At 51.5% G+C, this 13613-nt stretch overlaps 10 protein-coding genes across 10 annotated transcripts; 6 read left to right on the top strand and 4 right to left on the bottom strand. All coding sequences in view use genetic code 12, as the record gives it.

Annotated features, from left to right (window-relative positions):
• Positions 1-1896, top strand: DIURU_005720 (serine/threonine protein kinase; the record flags this gene model as incomplete). Its single annotated transcript, XM_034158734.1, has 1 exon — positions 1-1896. The coding sequence occupies one exon, from the start codon at positions 1-3 to the stop codon at positions 1894-1896; it is 1896 nt and encodes a 631-aa protein (XP_034009568.1).
• A 309-nt stretch (positions 1897-2205) lies between these two features.
• Positions 2206-2616, top strand: DIURU_005719 (mitochondrial 54S ribosomal protein mL40; the record flags this gene model as incomplete). Its single annotated transcript, XM_034158732.1, has 1 exon — positions 2206-2616. The coding sequence occupies one exon, from the start codon at positions 2206-2208 to the stop codon at positions 2614-2616; it is 411 nt and encodes a 136-aa protein (XP_034009567.1).
• A 67-nt stretch (positions 2617-2683) lies between these two features.
• Positions 2684-3127, bottom strand: EAF6 (Eaf6p; the record flags this gene model as incomplete). Its single annotated transcript, XM_034158731.1, has 1 exon — positions 2684-3127. One exon carries the CDS (start codon positions 3125-3127, stop codon positions 2684-2686), a length of 444 nt encoding a protein of 147 aa, XP_034009566.1.
• A 434-nt stretch (positions 3128-3561) lies between these two features.
• DIURU_005717 (uncharacterized protein) lies at positions 3562-4563 on the top strand (the record flags this gene model as incomplete). The annotated part of the gene is made up of 1 exon (XM_034158730.1): positions 3562-4563. The coding sequence occupies one exon, from the start codon at positions 3562-3564 to the stop codon at positions 4561-4563; it is 1002 nt and encodes a 333-aa protein (XP_034009565.1).
• Positions 4564-5090: 527 nt separating this feature from the next.
• Positions 5091-5900, top strand: ARO7 (chorismate mutase; the record flags this gene model as incomplete). The annotated part of the gene is made up of 1 exon (XM_034158729.1): positions 5091-5900. One exon carries the CDS (start codon positions 5091-5093, stop codon positions 5898-5900), a length of 810 nt encoding a protein of 269 aa, XP_034009564.1.
• Positions 5901-6132: 232 nt separating this feature from the next.
• Positions 6133-8478, top strand: BTA1 (Bta1p; the record flags this gene model as incomplete). Its single annotated transcript, XM_034158728.1, has 1 exon — positions 6133-8478. One exon carries the CDS (start codon positions 6133-6135, stop codon positions 8476-8478), a length of 2346 nt encoding a protein of 781 aa, XP_034009563.1.
• Positions 8479-8587: 109 nt separating this feature from the next.
• On the bottom strand, positions 8588-9469 carry URA6 (bifunctional uridylate/adenylate kinase; the record flags this gene model as incomplete). The annotated part of the gene is made up of 1 exon (XM_034158727.1): positions 8588-9469. The coding sequence occupies one exon, from the start codon at positions 9467-9469 to the stop codon at positions 8588-8590; it is 882 nt and encodes a 293-aa protein (XP_034009562.1).
• A 139-nt stretch (positions 9470-9608) lies between these two features.
• Positions 9609-10361, bottom strand: DIURU_005713 (SDR family oxidoreductase; the record flags this gene model as incomplete). Its single annotated transcript, XM_034158726.1, has 1 exon — positions 9609-10361. One exon carries the CDS (start codon positions 10359-10361, stop codon positions 9609-9611), a length of 753 nt encoding a protein of 250 aa, XP_034009561.1.
• A 406-nt stretch (positions 10362-10767) lies between these two features.
• DIURU_005712 (proteasome regulatory particle lid subunit) lies at positions 10768-11706 on the top strand (the record flags this gene model as incomplete). The annotated part of the gene is made up of 1 exon (XM_034158725.1): positions 10768-11706. One exon carries the CDS (start codon positions 10768-10770, stop codon positions 11704-11706), a length of 939 nt encoding a protein of 312 aa, XP_034009560.1.
• A 145-nt stretch (positions 11707-11851) lies between these two features.
• Positions 11852-13504, bottom strand: MSS116 (ATP-dependent RNA helicase; the record flags this gene model as incomplete). Its single annotated transcript, XM_034158724.1, has 1 exon — positions 11852-13504. The coding sequence occupies one exon, from the start codon at positions 13502-13504 to the stop codon at positions 11852-11854; it is 1653 nt and encodes a 550-aa protein (XP_034009559.1).
• Positions 13505-13613: the final 109 nt, after the last annotated feature.

The following is a 13613-nucleotide window of genomic DNA, read 5'->3' as shown; positions in this document are numbered from 1 at the left end:
ATGCTCAAGTTCAAGAACCGATTTAAGTGGCTGGAAAAGGACGGCTCTCGCAAGACCATACTAGCTGAAAACGAGCTTGCCGAGTCACTCGAGAAGGTGCTGATCACGCCCACGCATCTGCTGCCCTCCACCTCGCAAACGGCGACTACGCCTCTGCTGCCTCGAAGTCATCTGCCAGCAACGTCTTTGCAAGCTTCAACTCCGCAAACACTGCCACGAAAGCTGAGAGATGAACCCGAGCTGTCGCTGCCGGGGTTGTTGACGGTGAAGGTATACACGCTGGAGCGGGTGAAGTTACCCATCACCATAAACAACAACAAACAAATTTTGGAGGCGTTGGCGGTCAATTCCAATAACGAGGCGGTGTCACTTAGCTTGCAAAACGCCATCCACGGCTTGGACGAGTCACTCGCTACTCTTGACGGCCAACTAGCGCCACTGGTTATGCCGTCGATTATCACCATCCCTAAGTCCACTGTTGACAAGTCGTTGTTGTACTTGACCATCGAATTTGACAATAACGTGCTCGTGATGGAGCCAAAGAAGGGTCTGGTGGCGTCGTCGTCTTGGAATCAGGTGGTTCTGTTTGATGTGACAAAGAAAGTTTCACCCACTCTGACAGGCCTGATCTTCCTCAATCTCAACTTGTTCATTCGTTTACCCAACATCTTGGTACCAGCCCACGAAAAGCTGGACCATGAACAACTATTTACCGGCGGCAACCCGACGACAAACTCGGTGGGCGATTTGTTGGTTGGTCTGATCAGATTACCGCTCAACCTCAAGTGCCACAAGCTGCCGATCAGACTCATGCATCATGAATTCCTCAATTTCACTCAACAAGGCGACAGCATCTCAATGGGTGACATCATGCTCACAATCGAGTTCCAACCTCATATCAAAACGCCTTTACTGATGAACGACTTCGAACTTCTCAAAGTTATCGGTAAGGGGTCATTTGGCAAGGTGATGCAAGTGGTGAAGAAGGATACCAAGCAAATTTATGCACTCAAAACCATTCGTAAGCAACATATTGTGGCGTCAATGGAAGTTGATCACACTATGGCTGAGCGGACGGTCTTAGCGCGAGTACTGAACCCGTTTATCGTGCCGCTTAAGTTCTCATTCCAACTGCCAGAGAAGTTGTATCTTGTCTTGTCATTTATCAATGGTGGTGAGCTCTACTTCCATTTGCAAAAAGAAGGACGTTTCCTGATGGATCGGCTGCGGTTCTACATTGCTGAGCTCCTTACCGCTTTGGAACTGTTGCATCAAATGAATGTTATTTATCGGGATCTCAAATTGGAAAACATCTTATTGGATTACCAAGGTCACATTGCCTTGTGTGATTTCGGATTGTGCAAACTCAACATGAAGGACAACGACAAAACCAACACATTCTGCGGTACCCCCGAGTACTTGGCTCCTGAGTTACTCCTCAATCAAGGCTACACTCGGAGTGTCGACTGGTGGACACTCGGTACGTTGCTTTACGAGATGTTGACGGGGTTGCCTCCATTCTATGATGAAAACATCAAAACCATGTATAACAAGATTTTGAACGACCCGCTCAAGTTCCCGCCCATGTTAGAGCGTACCGACGCCAAAGACTTGTTGACCAAGTTGTTGCAAAAAGACCCCAAATTGAGATTGTCAGACGCCGCTGACATCAAGGCTCACCCTTTCTTCAAGGACATCGACTGGCACAAATTGTTGTCCAAGTCATACTTGCCGCCATTCAAACCCAACGTTGAAAACCTTTTGGATACTTCCAACTTTGATCAAGACTTTACTCGTGAGAAACCTCAGGACTCGGTGGTTGAGGGTAACATGTTGACTCAAAGTGTCCAAGAGAAGTTTGGTGGTTGGACTTACAACGGAGAATCCGCATTTTGATTTGATTTCATAGCAAAATTACTTTATTGACGACTAGACAGAGATTAAAGAGTATGTACGAAGATGATAACCAGCATTTTTATGAAGTAAACTAAAAGCAGGCTTGAGCGGGCAGTCGTGTGACAATTAGTGATAGCGAAGGCAGGCGCGAAGATAGAATTGAAATCTTTGTAGGGATGTTACTTTGAAGTAGACATCGATTAGCTCGGAGCCTACATTTGACGATATTCATAGGCGGCCGATCCACACATCTCACCATCGCGGTGGAAATTTTTCGCGCTAGAACCAACGTCACGAGAGTTGTCAGCCATGATGGTGAAAAACATTCAACGGGTGGCGTTAAGATTCAAGTCGAAGAGTGCCACGATAAACCCTTCGACCCAGAAGGTGTTGAACCAACTCTCGGCAATTTCAGCTAACCGGAAGCAGCCCAAGGTATTGAACCTTTGTGCCGAAGATTTGGCCAAGCACAGAACTATCCAATCGGCATTCAAGCTTTACACTCAGAAGAAGGAGAAGAAGCAACTGGAGCAGCTCAGAAAACAGTACCAGTCGATTGTGAATGCCATGGAAGATCTCAAAACTACCCTGCCGAAGCTTTTCGCTTTGGCCAACACTCCCCAAACCAAGAAGAGATGGCCTCTCGAAATGAGAGTTCCTACCGATTTCCCCGCCAATAAGCCCTGGGTGTACGAATACGCTCCGTTCAAGAAGCAATAAACTGGCTTCGTCTTGTATATATTAATGATCCACGTAACTATTATGGAATGCACCGTAGCATGCATAGCTAATCTTCTGAAACCCTCAGTTTCCGCTTACGCCCAGGGGTGGCGGCAGTAGTTTCCTCTTCAGCAGCCTCTTTCGGCTTCACCACATCTTCATAGTCTTCGAAGTCGGCACTTCCGTTGACGACTCCCTGCTTCTTCATCAACTGTTTGATGTAGTTGGTAGAACTCATCGAGAAGATGTGATCATCATCGGTGTACTGAAGTCGTTTCTTATTAGTTGATCCACTGGCTTTGGAGAAGTTCTCGAATCCTTTAATGATGTTTCCGTAAACACTTTCGTTGAAGTAGTCATTTTCCTTTTCGTAAATCGAGTCCTCTAGTTCCTGAAGTTTCTTCTCGAGCTCCTGCTTCTTTAGAATGTCTTTCACTAGATCATCCTTAAGCTTGCCGTATTTGTCAGTGTCGTCGCTCGGCGTCGGTTTCACCTCTTGCTTCGGAGGCATGGTGCGGTGCGGCGCAGCGTTTGTGGAAGTCTAGCCACCTACTTACATTAAATCCTATACGAGTTTTTGCAGCGAAAATTGATTCCCCACCGTACACAAACAGTCTACCAGGCAAAGCAAGCAGTCTCGTCCGTATTGTCATATTCAATTGTCTCTTACGAGAGTGGAGAATGAGCAAATTAGATGGCAATAAGTAGAAATGCCTCGAAACTACGTCATCATCGATCTATCCACTACGAATCATATAAATTTAGGCCATATCGTGCCATTCTACATAACCTACGCGATTTCCAATTCATTTCCACTTTGTTCAACTGGTGTCACATACACTTAGACTCTAAGCTTATCTACACGTGACCGCGGCCTTCACGCAAACCCCGGTATCCCGTCCTCATTACGTATATTACCCCAGTACATCCCCTGTGTCCCCCGCAATGTTATGTCGAAGCTGTTGGCGAGCGCCTAGCACGGTGTTCACTCCGTTGATGCGGAACTACGCTATGCTGGCGATCCCTGACGACGATCACCACCAGCGGATGGATCTCCACCCTTGGCCCAAAGGAGCCCAACCCACCCCAATGGAGATCTTTGCCATCACGACTACAGATCTCAACCTCCCTCAACTTGACTTGAATAAGCAAATCAAAGCAATGTACGCCAAGTACGTCAAGTTGTACCACCCGGATGTGTCTAAGAACTTGGTGCTTAAAGACCACCGCGGGCGAGAGTTGTCTCCTGAAGACAAACGCGTACGGTTTGACCAGATCCAGGAAGCTTATGACATTTTGAAAAATCCTCGGCGCCGAGTGGCATACCACCGTTCACAAACGACCAAATGGGATAAAGATATTCGCTTCGGTAACGGCTATTCCGGCACGGGGGCACATTTCACCTACGACCAACGGAACACATTTCATGCATTCAGAACCGCTAACGCACACCGGGCTCATTATGCATTTCACAGGGACGAAGCTTTCTGGACGGCGGGGACTTGGGACGATTACTATCGGATGAAACACGGCCGCGAACCGCCCACGATGGAGGAAATCAACCGGAACAAATATAAAATTCTTGCTGGGGTGGTAATCGTGGCGGTGGCAGTCTTTGTCCTTGAATTCTCTATCGCATGGGATCGTACCAATGAAAGCATACGACAACGCAACCTCCAAAGTTTGAAGGCAAACCGCGATTTGCAGCAAAGTTATGACAATTACGGTTACGGGGATACCCAGTTACAGCGGCTTGAGCGGTTTTTGGTTTCGAGAAGATCTCTGTTGGTCAATGGGGATAAGCCAGTTAACGAGGATGAGCTCAGGACAAACGATCACGATATTTTGACAAAATACGCCCAGACTCAAGTCAAAAAATGGGACAATGAGCTTGAACTGCTGCATATCCGCGGCGAAGATCCCGTTGACACCGCACCTACCAACTGATAACGTTGTCGGAGGTATCGCACGATTACTTAAGGTGAAAGAAAAAGTTAGCGGGGAATATCACAATGACATGTGTCAAAGGGTAACTTCCCAACAATAAAGGCCGCATCTAATTTAGCAACATAATCACACACACAACCCTTTATCACTTATTCACCCACGTGGTGAGCCTCACTATCCGTCTCCACGTGAGCGCCACCTCCCGTCCCCGCCTAAGAATAGCTTAAAAATCTGCCACACTATTAGAGATTAAGTTGACGGGCATTCCGATGACATGCATGTCTGTAATCAATCTTCGTATCACGTCTGTCAAACGTTGTGGCCACAATTACTGAAAGCGGAAGTTGGAGCGCTACGAGATTTTCGGTCAAGTCAATTACGAATCCACTAAAGGCCCCTATCCCGTTGTAACGTAAGGCCAAGCTTCGCTTATGGCGGGGCCGCCTAACCCCGGTTTCGGTGGGGCCGTCAGCGGCACCGGCCCCCGCGGTGCGAAGCCCCTCTCTTTTTTCATCGCCCAGCCGTTCATGATCCCGCTGTTGGTTCGCCGCTACGCCATGGATTTTATGAAGAAAGATACCGTCCTCAACCTTGCAAATATTCGTAACGCTCTTGTGCGCATGGAGGACACAATTGTGTTTGCGTTGATCGAGCGGTCGCAGTTCTTTTCGCTGCCGCTGGTGTACCAACGGAACAAGTTCAACATCCCCGACTTCGACGGCACCTTCTTGGAATGGACATTATTGCAACAAGAAAAAGCTCACTCACAGATTCGTCGTTTCGAAGCTCCCGACGAAACCCCTTTCTTCCCCGACCAGATTTTACCCCCGATCTTGCCTCCGATTAACTATCCCAAGGTGTTAGCGAATTACTCGGACGAGGTCAACGCCAACAACGAAATTATGGACTTTTACATCAACGATATCGTCCCCCAAATTGCCGCCGCTGAAGGTGAACAGCCAGAAAACCTAGGGTCGGTGGCTTGTTGTGACATCGAATGTCTCCAGGCGATTTCGCGGCGGATCCATTTCGGCAAAATGGTGGCTGAAGCCAAATTTCAAGGCGACCGCGAGTTATACACTAAACTAATCAAGGCTCAGGACGCTAAGGGGATTGAGGAGTCGATCACCAACCTGGCAGTGGAGGCGAAGATTCTTGAGCGGTTGATCGAAAAGGGTAAGTCTTACGGGACGGACCCTTCCCTCAAATACTCGCAAAACCCCCAACTGAAGGTTGATCCCGAGGTGATCGCTAAGCTTTACAAGGACTGGATCATTCCGTTGACGAAAAAGGTTGAGGTGGATTATTTATTGCGCCGGTTAGAAGACGCGGACTAGACGCTCCACTGTGATTTCATATACACATTATTAGAATTTCATACGCGTCCCCTTAGGCACGCCTCCGTCACTGTTCCGCTTTTGCCTATCGTGCTGTGTATTTTCTATTGTTGGGAAACGTGTGGTAGCACGTTGACCCCCACGTTTTCGCAGTCCCGCGATCTTGGGGCCACGGGGGCCCTTGCCGAGACGGGCAAAATCCACGCTATTAAAAGAAACGCTGTAGCTCCCAATGTTGTGGGAAAGAGGTAGATACTCTATGGTGGACATCGACTTATTGCCCGAGTTCACTTCGCTCCAATTGGTGACGTTCGCCCTGGTGGTGTGCGCCCTGGTGTACGCTTACTCCAAGCTCAACGACACCCTCCGCTCGGTGCCGGTGTTTTGCTGGGCATGCTTCGTCAAGCCGTTTTTTGAACTGTTTACCCACAAGCCCATTGCCACTGGTGGCTCCAACCAGCAAGCGTTGGAAGTGTTTTACCTGGGCCAAGCCCACATCTACGACCAGACCCGCCGCGTGTTATTGCAAGGTAGAGAAGAATGCCTTCAATTGGCGTTGGCCCACGTGCCGAAGAAGCGGGACCTTGTCTGGATCGACATTGGTGGCGGCACCGGCGCCAATATCGAGCTGATGGACAAGTACGCCAAGATCGCCACTTACTTCAAGTCGGTGTACCTTGTCGATCTTAGTCCGTCGTTGTGCAAGGTGGCTCGCGAGCGGTTTGCTCAGAAGGGATGGACGAACGTCCACGTCATTGAGGCTGATGCCTGTGGTTTCACCATCGATGAAGCTGCTGCAGACTTGATCACCTTCCTGTACTCGTTGTCGATGATCCCTACCTTCAACCTGACGATCGATTACGCGGTGCTGTTATTGGACCCGCTGGGGATCGTGGCCCTGGTTGACTTTGGTATTCAAAGTGGTGACACCTCGATGGGGCGGACCGACACTTTGGGTGGGCTGGTTAACCGTCACTACCCGTGGATTCTCCGTAACTTCTGGCGCATCTGGTTCGAGGCCGACCGGGTGTTTTTGGACCTGGCCCGCCGTAACTACTTGGAGTACAAGTTCGGGACGGTGAAGTCGCTCAATTGCTACAACAACACTCTTGGCAAGATTCCCTACTACATTTGGGTGGGTTGTCTCAAGCACAAGCTGGACCAGTTGTTGCACCGCATCAACTGCCTTGCCACTGAGCTGCCGTACTTGGCACCCCATGACAGTCCTGTTCTTGACACCAGCGACGTTCCCGTGAGCAAGGGCCATGCCGCTGCTCTCGACAACCTCAAGAAGTTGTTACCTTACCCGCTGATGTACTACCAAAAGGAAGCATGGAGAGTGTACTACGATGAAACCAATCCCTTGGCCAACCAATTCAAAGACACTTACATTTACGCCTTCACCTGGGAAGACCCCAGAGAAGACGACAACATTCTTCATTTCTCCAGCAACGACACCGTGTTGGCGATCACGCTGGCCGGTGACAACATTTTGCACTACGCTCTGTTGCCCAATCCGCCCAAACGGATCCACGCCGTCGACTTGAACCCTGCCCAAAACCACTTGCTTGAACTTAAGCTTGCCTGCTTGCGGACTTTGCCCCACGAACAAGTGTTTGCCATGTTTGGTGACGGTAAGATCCCCAACTTCAAGCTGCTTTTGCTCAACAAGTTGGCCCCGCACTTGTCGTCGCAAGCGTTCCAATTCTGGTGGCACAAGCTGTGGACTTTCGACCCTAAGGGTCGGGGTCTCTACGACACTGGTTTTTCCAAGTGGGGGATCCGCATCGGCCGCTGGATCTTCAGTTTGTTCGGAGTCACCGATAAGGTGAAGGAGATCTGTGAAGCGACGACGATGAAGCAGCAGTTGGACATCTGGAACAACTATTTGAAGCGGCTGTTGTTCAACCCGTTCGTGGCGCGGATGCTCGTGGGCAACCCCATCTTTTTGTGGCGGGCGTTAGGTGTCCCCACCAACCAAGCCAAGATGATGGGTAAGTCGGTGCTCAAATACGTTGTCGACACCTTGGACCCTGTGCTTGAGCGGTCGCTTATCTCTAAGGATAACTACTTCTACTATGTTTGCTTGATGGGTAAGTTTGCTTACGACAACTGCCCTCAATACCTTTCGCTCAAAGGCTACAAGCGGTTGAGCGCCGCTGGCCCCGAGTCGCCGTTGCTGAATGTCCGCATCCACACCGACACCCTCAACGAGGTGTTTGCTCGTTTGAGCGACAAGACGATCTCGATTGCCATCATCATGGACCACATGGACTGGTTCAACCCTCAGGGCACCGAGGCCTACAATGAAATTGCCGCCCTTAAAAAGTGCTTAGCTCCCAACGGACGGGTGATGCTTCGGTCGGCGTCGACCAAGCCGTGGTACCTTGAGACTTTCGCCGAGTTGGGCTTCGACTGCAAGCCCGCCGCCATCAGAAAGCTGGGCCACCTGATCGACCGCATCAACATGTACGCCTCCACCTGGGTGTGCACCAAGATCGACGACACCGTCGATGCTGAAGTTAACATCCCCAGCCGCCGGAGAATGCTGAGCTTGCAACTTGACAATTTAAAATGATGAACATAGGCGTTTATACATTTCCCCCACCCGCCGCCAGCAGGTGACAAATAATTTGGGGAAGGAATCAAATATACAAGACCAATAATGGCATCGACTATTTTTAAATCTACTTAGTGAGCTTCATCCCCTTGGCTGCGAGCGCATCCACCAACTGCTTGTTGACCACGTCCACCGGCTGGTTGCAGTCAACCTTCACCACCTTGTGCTGGTCCTCGAAGTAGTCGACGACGGGCATCAGGGTGTCGACAAACGTGCGGAACCGCTTCTTGATCGACTCAATGTTGTCATCCGACCGCCCCAGAGTCTCCCCGCGCTTCAACAACCGCTTCAACATCACCAGCTCGGGACAGTCGAAGAAAATGGTAAGCTTGGACGGGACGATCTCGTGTTCGAACGTCAACGCCTGGTCCATCTTCCGCGGGAACCCGTCGACCAAGAACTTGTGATTGTCTTGCTTCAAGTTTTCCCCGATCGCCTGGTTCAACAACGCGATCGTGATCTCCTGAGGCACGATCTCGCCGTTCTTGATGTAGTTGGCAATGAGCTCGCCGTACTTCAGCCCCGGACGCTTCTGCTCCGCCCGCAACAAGTCGCCGGCACTCAAGTGGATAAAGCCGTACTGTTTCACCAACAAGTCGCACTGGGTGCCTTTACCGGACCCCGGCCCGCCAAGGACGAAGATCACCGACACCTGGTCGGGCGAGTACTCGGGCTGCTTTTCCGGCTCCACCGCCGCTTGGGGAGGTCTCTTCTGGTAGACAGAGGCGGCAATGGTCGACCCCACCGCCAAGAACCCGATGGCGGCGAGGATCTTGCCGCGGCTCATCTTGGGCCCGGAGAAACCCCCCTGGTGGTTGTGGCCGTTGGCGCCTCCCTGAGAACCCGACGACCCCGACGACCCCTGCGGCCGCGGGGTGGGCTTGATCGAGTTGAAGCGGACGTGTCTGGCCACGGCGGGGCGGGCGACTCTGGCGACTCGGGTGAACATCAAGTGGTGATTTGGAACGTTTTTCGCGCTACCGTTTTGCTGATGTCACCGCAAGGCTAAACGTGGGAATTGCGTCGCGGTGACGGGGCCATGGCTGCGTAACCAACTTACTTTAAACTTATTTATTCAAGGTGATGATCTACTTTTGGTAGGCTTTCAACGCGTCGTCGTTGAATCTTAAGTACTGGCCGTTGAGCAGCTTGTCCCACCCGTTGAGCGCCAACTTGGCGTACACGGTACCGGGGACATCGGGCTCGAGCAACTGGTTGTTGGCGTGCAAGTCGTGGAACTTTTGCGCGTCGTCACCCATGCCGTCGGCACACTTGGTGCGGATGTCCGATTGCATGTCGGTCTTAACCACCCCGGGGGCAATCAGGATCGCGGTGACGTCGGGCTCTTCCTCGGCGATCGACATGATCAAGTGGTTGACGGCAGCCTTGCCGCACCCGTAGGCGTACCACCCGGTGTAGTGGTGGGTGGACGCTCCCAGCAGCACCGCCACAATGCGGCCGTGCAGCTTGCGGAGCTCGGGCATCGCCGTGGCAATGAGGTCGACCAACGAGAACACGTTGACATCGAAGTGCTGGCGCCACTTGGCCACCAGGACGGCGTCGATCGCGCCCACGGGCTCAATGACACCGGCGTTCAACACCACGGCGTCAAGCTTGCCGTATTGAGACACCGCCGTCTCCACCGCCTTCACCAGCACCTGGTGGTCGGTGACATCGCCGGCAACCACGGCGACGCGGCCAGGGTAGGCGTTGGATAAGTCGGCGAGCTTGTCCTGAGAACGAGCCACCGCCACCACTTTGGCATTAACATCAGCGAGAATGACGTCGGCAATGGCCCGGCCAATGCCTCTCAGCGCACCAGTAACAATAACCACGGACATGATTTATGGCGATGGGGTGCGGATATTGGCCGCTTTTATGCTCCCGGCTAGGACAGCCTGCATTGCGCAGGCTACGATCACGGGCCCTTGACAGGCTAAACCCCGAGTGCAATGTTTGACGTCAATTGTAGTTAAGGGTTTATTGGTTAACAACGTCAATGCTGTGGGGAACGCAATCCCCCCCACTCACCCCCGCCGGGTTAACCCCGAACTCCACTTAAATAAAGTTGAGGCCAACATGGGGATAGTGGCAAAATTCAGTATAGTATTGCTTAGTAACTAACAAATTTATCCCACTTTTCACCACTGTTGGTAATCCATTACATAAGCCGTCGCTGGCCTCATTGACGGTCGCACTCGCGTTTGCCACTACTACGATCGCCACTCGCCCTCACCTTACACCCTCATGGAACGTTTACAGCGCTTGCTTGGAAGCGGAGCCGGCCTCGGTGGAGCCGCCCCTCCTCAAAACGACGGTCCCGTCGTTGACAATGCGGAAACCGTGTACATCTCCTCGTTGGCTCTCCTCAAAATGCTTAAGCACGCCCGCGCCGGGGTGCCCATGGAAGTGATGGGGTTGATGTTGGGCGAGTTTGTCGACGAATTCACCATCCACGTCATCGACGTGTTTGCCATGCCTCAGTCCGGGACCGGGGTGTCGGTCGAAGCCGTCGACGACGTCTTCCAAACGAAAATGATGGACATGTTGAGACAGACTGGCCGTGACCAAATGGTGGTGGGGTGGTACCACTCCCACCCTGGGTTCGGGTGCTGGTTGTCGCTGGTAGATGTGTCCACGCAACAGCTGTTCGAGCAATTGAACAAGCGGGCAGTGGCGGTGGTGGTGGACCCGATCCAGTCGGTGAAGGGTAAGGTCGTCATCGACGCCTTCCGCACTATCGACGGCACCACGCTCATGATGGGCCAAGAACCTCGCCAGTCTACTTCTAACATTGGTTACCTCAATAAGCCCCTGATTCAAGCGTTGATCCATGGGCTCAACCGCCACTACTACTCGCTCAACATCGACTACCACAAGACTCTGTACGAAACCAATATGTTGCTCAACTTGCACAAAAATACCTGGCAGCTGGCGTTACAACTTGAAAAGTACGACCGTCACGAACACGACAACTTGGCCGCAGCCCAGCTGATGGTGAAGATCGCTGAACAATACAACCAGCGAGTGCAAGAAGAGAAGGAATTGACTGAAGACCAACTTAAGACCCGCTACGTCGGGAAGCAGGATCCCAAAAAGCATTTGGGTGACACTGCCGACAAGTTGATCGAGAGCAACATCACCACGTTGTTGACGTCGAATTTGAACGCCAAGGCCATCCAGTAATGATTAACGAGAGTGCGGTTTTAATACATATATACGTATCGTTTCATAGATAACATAGTTTTATCTTGCCGTTTATTAATTTAAAGTCGTAAAATGCACCCACATTAATATAGTATATACAAGTTTTACATCGTCCCCAGTCTATTTAAAAGTCGTCCCATTTGCGGGACAGCCTCGGCGAGCGGTTCTGGAACTTGTCCAGCCTCTTGGAGTAGCTGCCACGGGCGTGGTAGTTGTCAAACGTCTTGCGCTTTTGGTATTTCAGGTTGTTGTCTCTGCGAATGCCGAATCCGCGTCCATTGAGACTGAAAAATTGGTTGGCGATGTCACCACGAATTTGCACCGTTTGCTGGTAAGTCCGGTCAGAAATGTTGAACCGAGCCTCGGGGTTGTTGACAATCTTACGGTACAAGCCAACGATTTCCGGCATAAGTCTTTCGGCGTTCATCTTGAAGCTCAGAATCGATTGACGTTCCGCAGACAACGCCGAGTTGATAAAGTTGTCAACCGTCTCAGCCTCAGGGATAGCGATGTTTTCCCAAAGGTCAGAGATAGTTTCAATCTCCTCACCTTTAAGCTCTTCCTTAAAGGAAATCCCCCGTTCTCTTTGCAACGCCAACACGTACCGACGTTCATTTTGCGACAAGAACAACCAAGCACGACCCAGGGTGCCTGCCCGGGCAGTACGACCAATCTTGTGGACGTAGTCGGCGACTTGATTCGAAGGCGAAACCATGTAGACGTCAGAGATCCCAGTAAAGTCCATCCCCCGAGCGGCCACGTCAGTGGCGATAAGCAACCCGTGCTTGGCTGCCTTGAATTTTTTCACTACTCGGTCACGCTTAGCCTGATTCAAAGCACTCAGCAACAGCACAATCTGCGACCGGTAGGTGCGGTGCACCAAGTCAGTGTCGTAGAGGCGATGCATTTGCGCCAGTTCAAACATTTGTTCGAGCATCAGCACCGCCGCCTTGGTAGGAACAAAAAGAATCGCCTTGAAGTCGGGTCTTTCGAGCCCCCTGATAATTTGCGAGAGCGCCTTTTCGTACAGTTGGGCGATATCTTCTGAGAGCACCAACGTTTGGTGGATGTTTTCATGAGCTTCGGTGTCGTCTTCAGCAACACAGTTGATATAAGTGTAGCCGGGACCAATAGCCTTGGTGGCGAAACGGTCGACGCGAGTATCGATGGTGGCCGAAAACAACATCAGCTTGTAGTCCGTGGTGGGGATCTTCGACTCGATATCCAAAAGCTCATCCTCAAACCCCTGTTCCAACAACCGGTCAGCTTCGTCGTAAACTCGGTATTGTAAGTTCTTGAAAGCCTCAGCCACCGGCAGCTTAGATAACATGTCGGCCAACCGCCCAGGGGTGGCAATGACAATCAGAGGCGGTCTTTGAGGGTTGAAGTATGTGGGTTTACCCCCGGTCATCATAGTGGTGGTAACCCCCGCCAGTCTCGGCAACTTCGACACCACTTTCTGGTATTCTTCTTCGATCTGCATCGCCAAATCACGCGTGGGGGCGATCACCAACGTCGACACGCCTCGACGGTTCTTATTGAGCAAAAGCTCATTGACAGTAGGAAGCACGAATGCAAGCGTCTTCCCCGTCCCCGTCTTTGCTCGCGCCACGACCCCCGAGTTCTCCAACGCCGGCACCACCGTCTTCTCTTGTACGGGGGTCAACTCAGTGAACCCCGCCTTGGTGACGGCCTTGATCAACCGAGGATCAAGTTGAAGATCTGCCACCTTGGTGAACCGAGCCACCAGAGTGGAAAAACTTCGAAAGAAAGACATGAGTTGCAGCCGCGATGAGTTGGAATTTTCGTGGGTGGGGCAGCGGTGATAACGCGCGCCATCAACTGAGGCTGTCGGAAATTACTGTCGGCAGCGAAAAACTTCCGAT

The sequence above is a fragment of the Diutina rugosa genome (genome assembly GCF_008704595.1).
Source record: "Diutina rugosa strain CBS 613 chromosome Unknown scaffold5_size317247, whole genome shotgun sequence".
Taxonomy (NCBI): domain Eukaryota; kingdom Fungi; phylum Ascomycota; class Pichiomycetes; order Serinales; family Debaryomycetaceae; genus Diutina; species Diutina rugosa.
The sequence above is the reverse complement of the archived record's forward strand: the minus strand, read 5'-3'. Positions and strand labels throughout refer to the sequence as shown.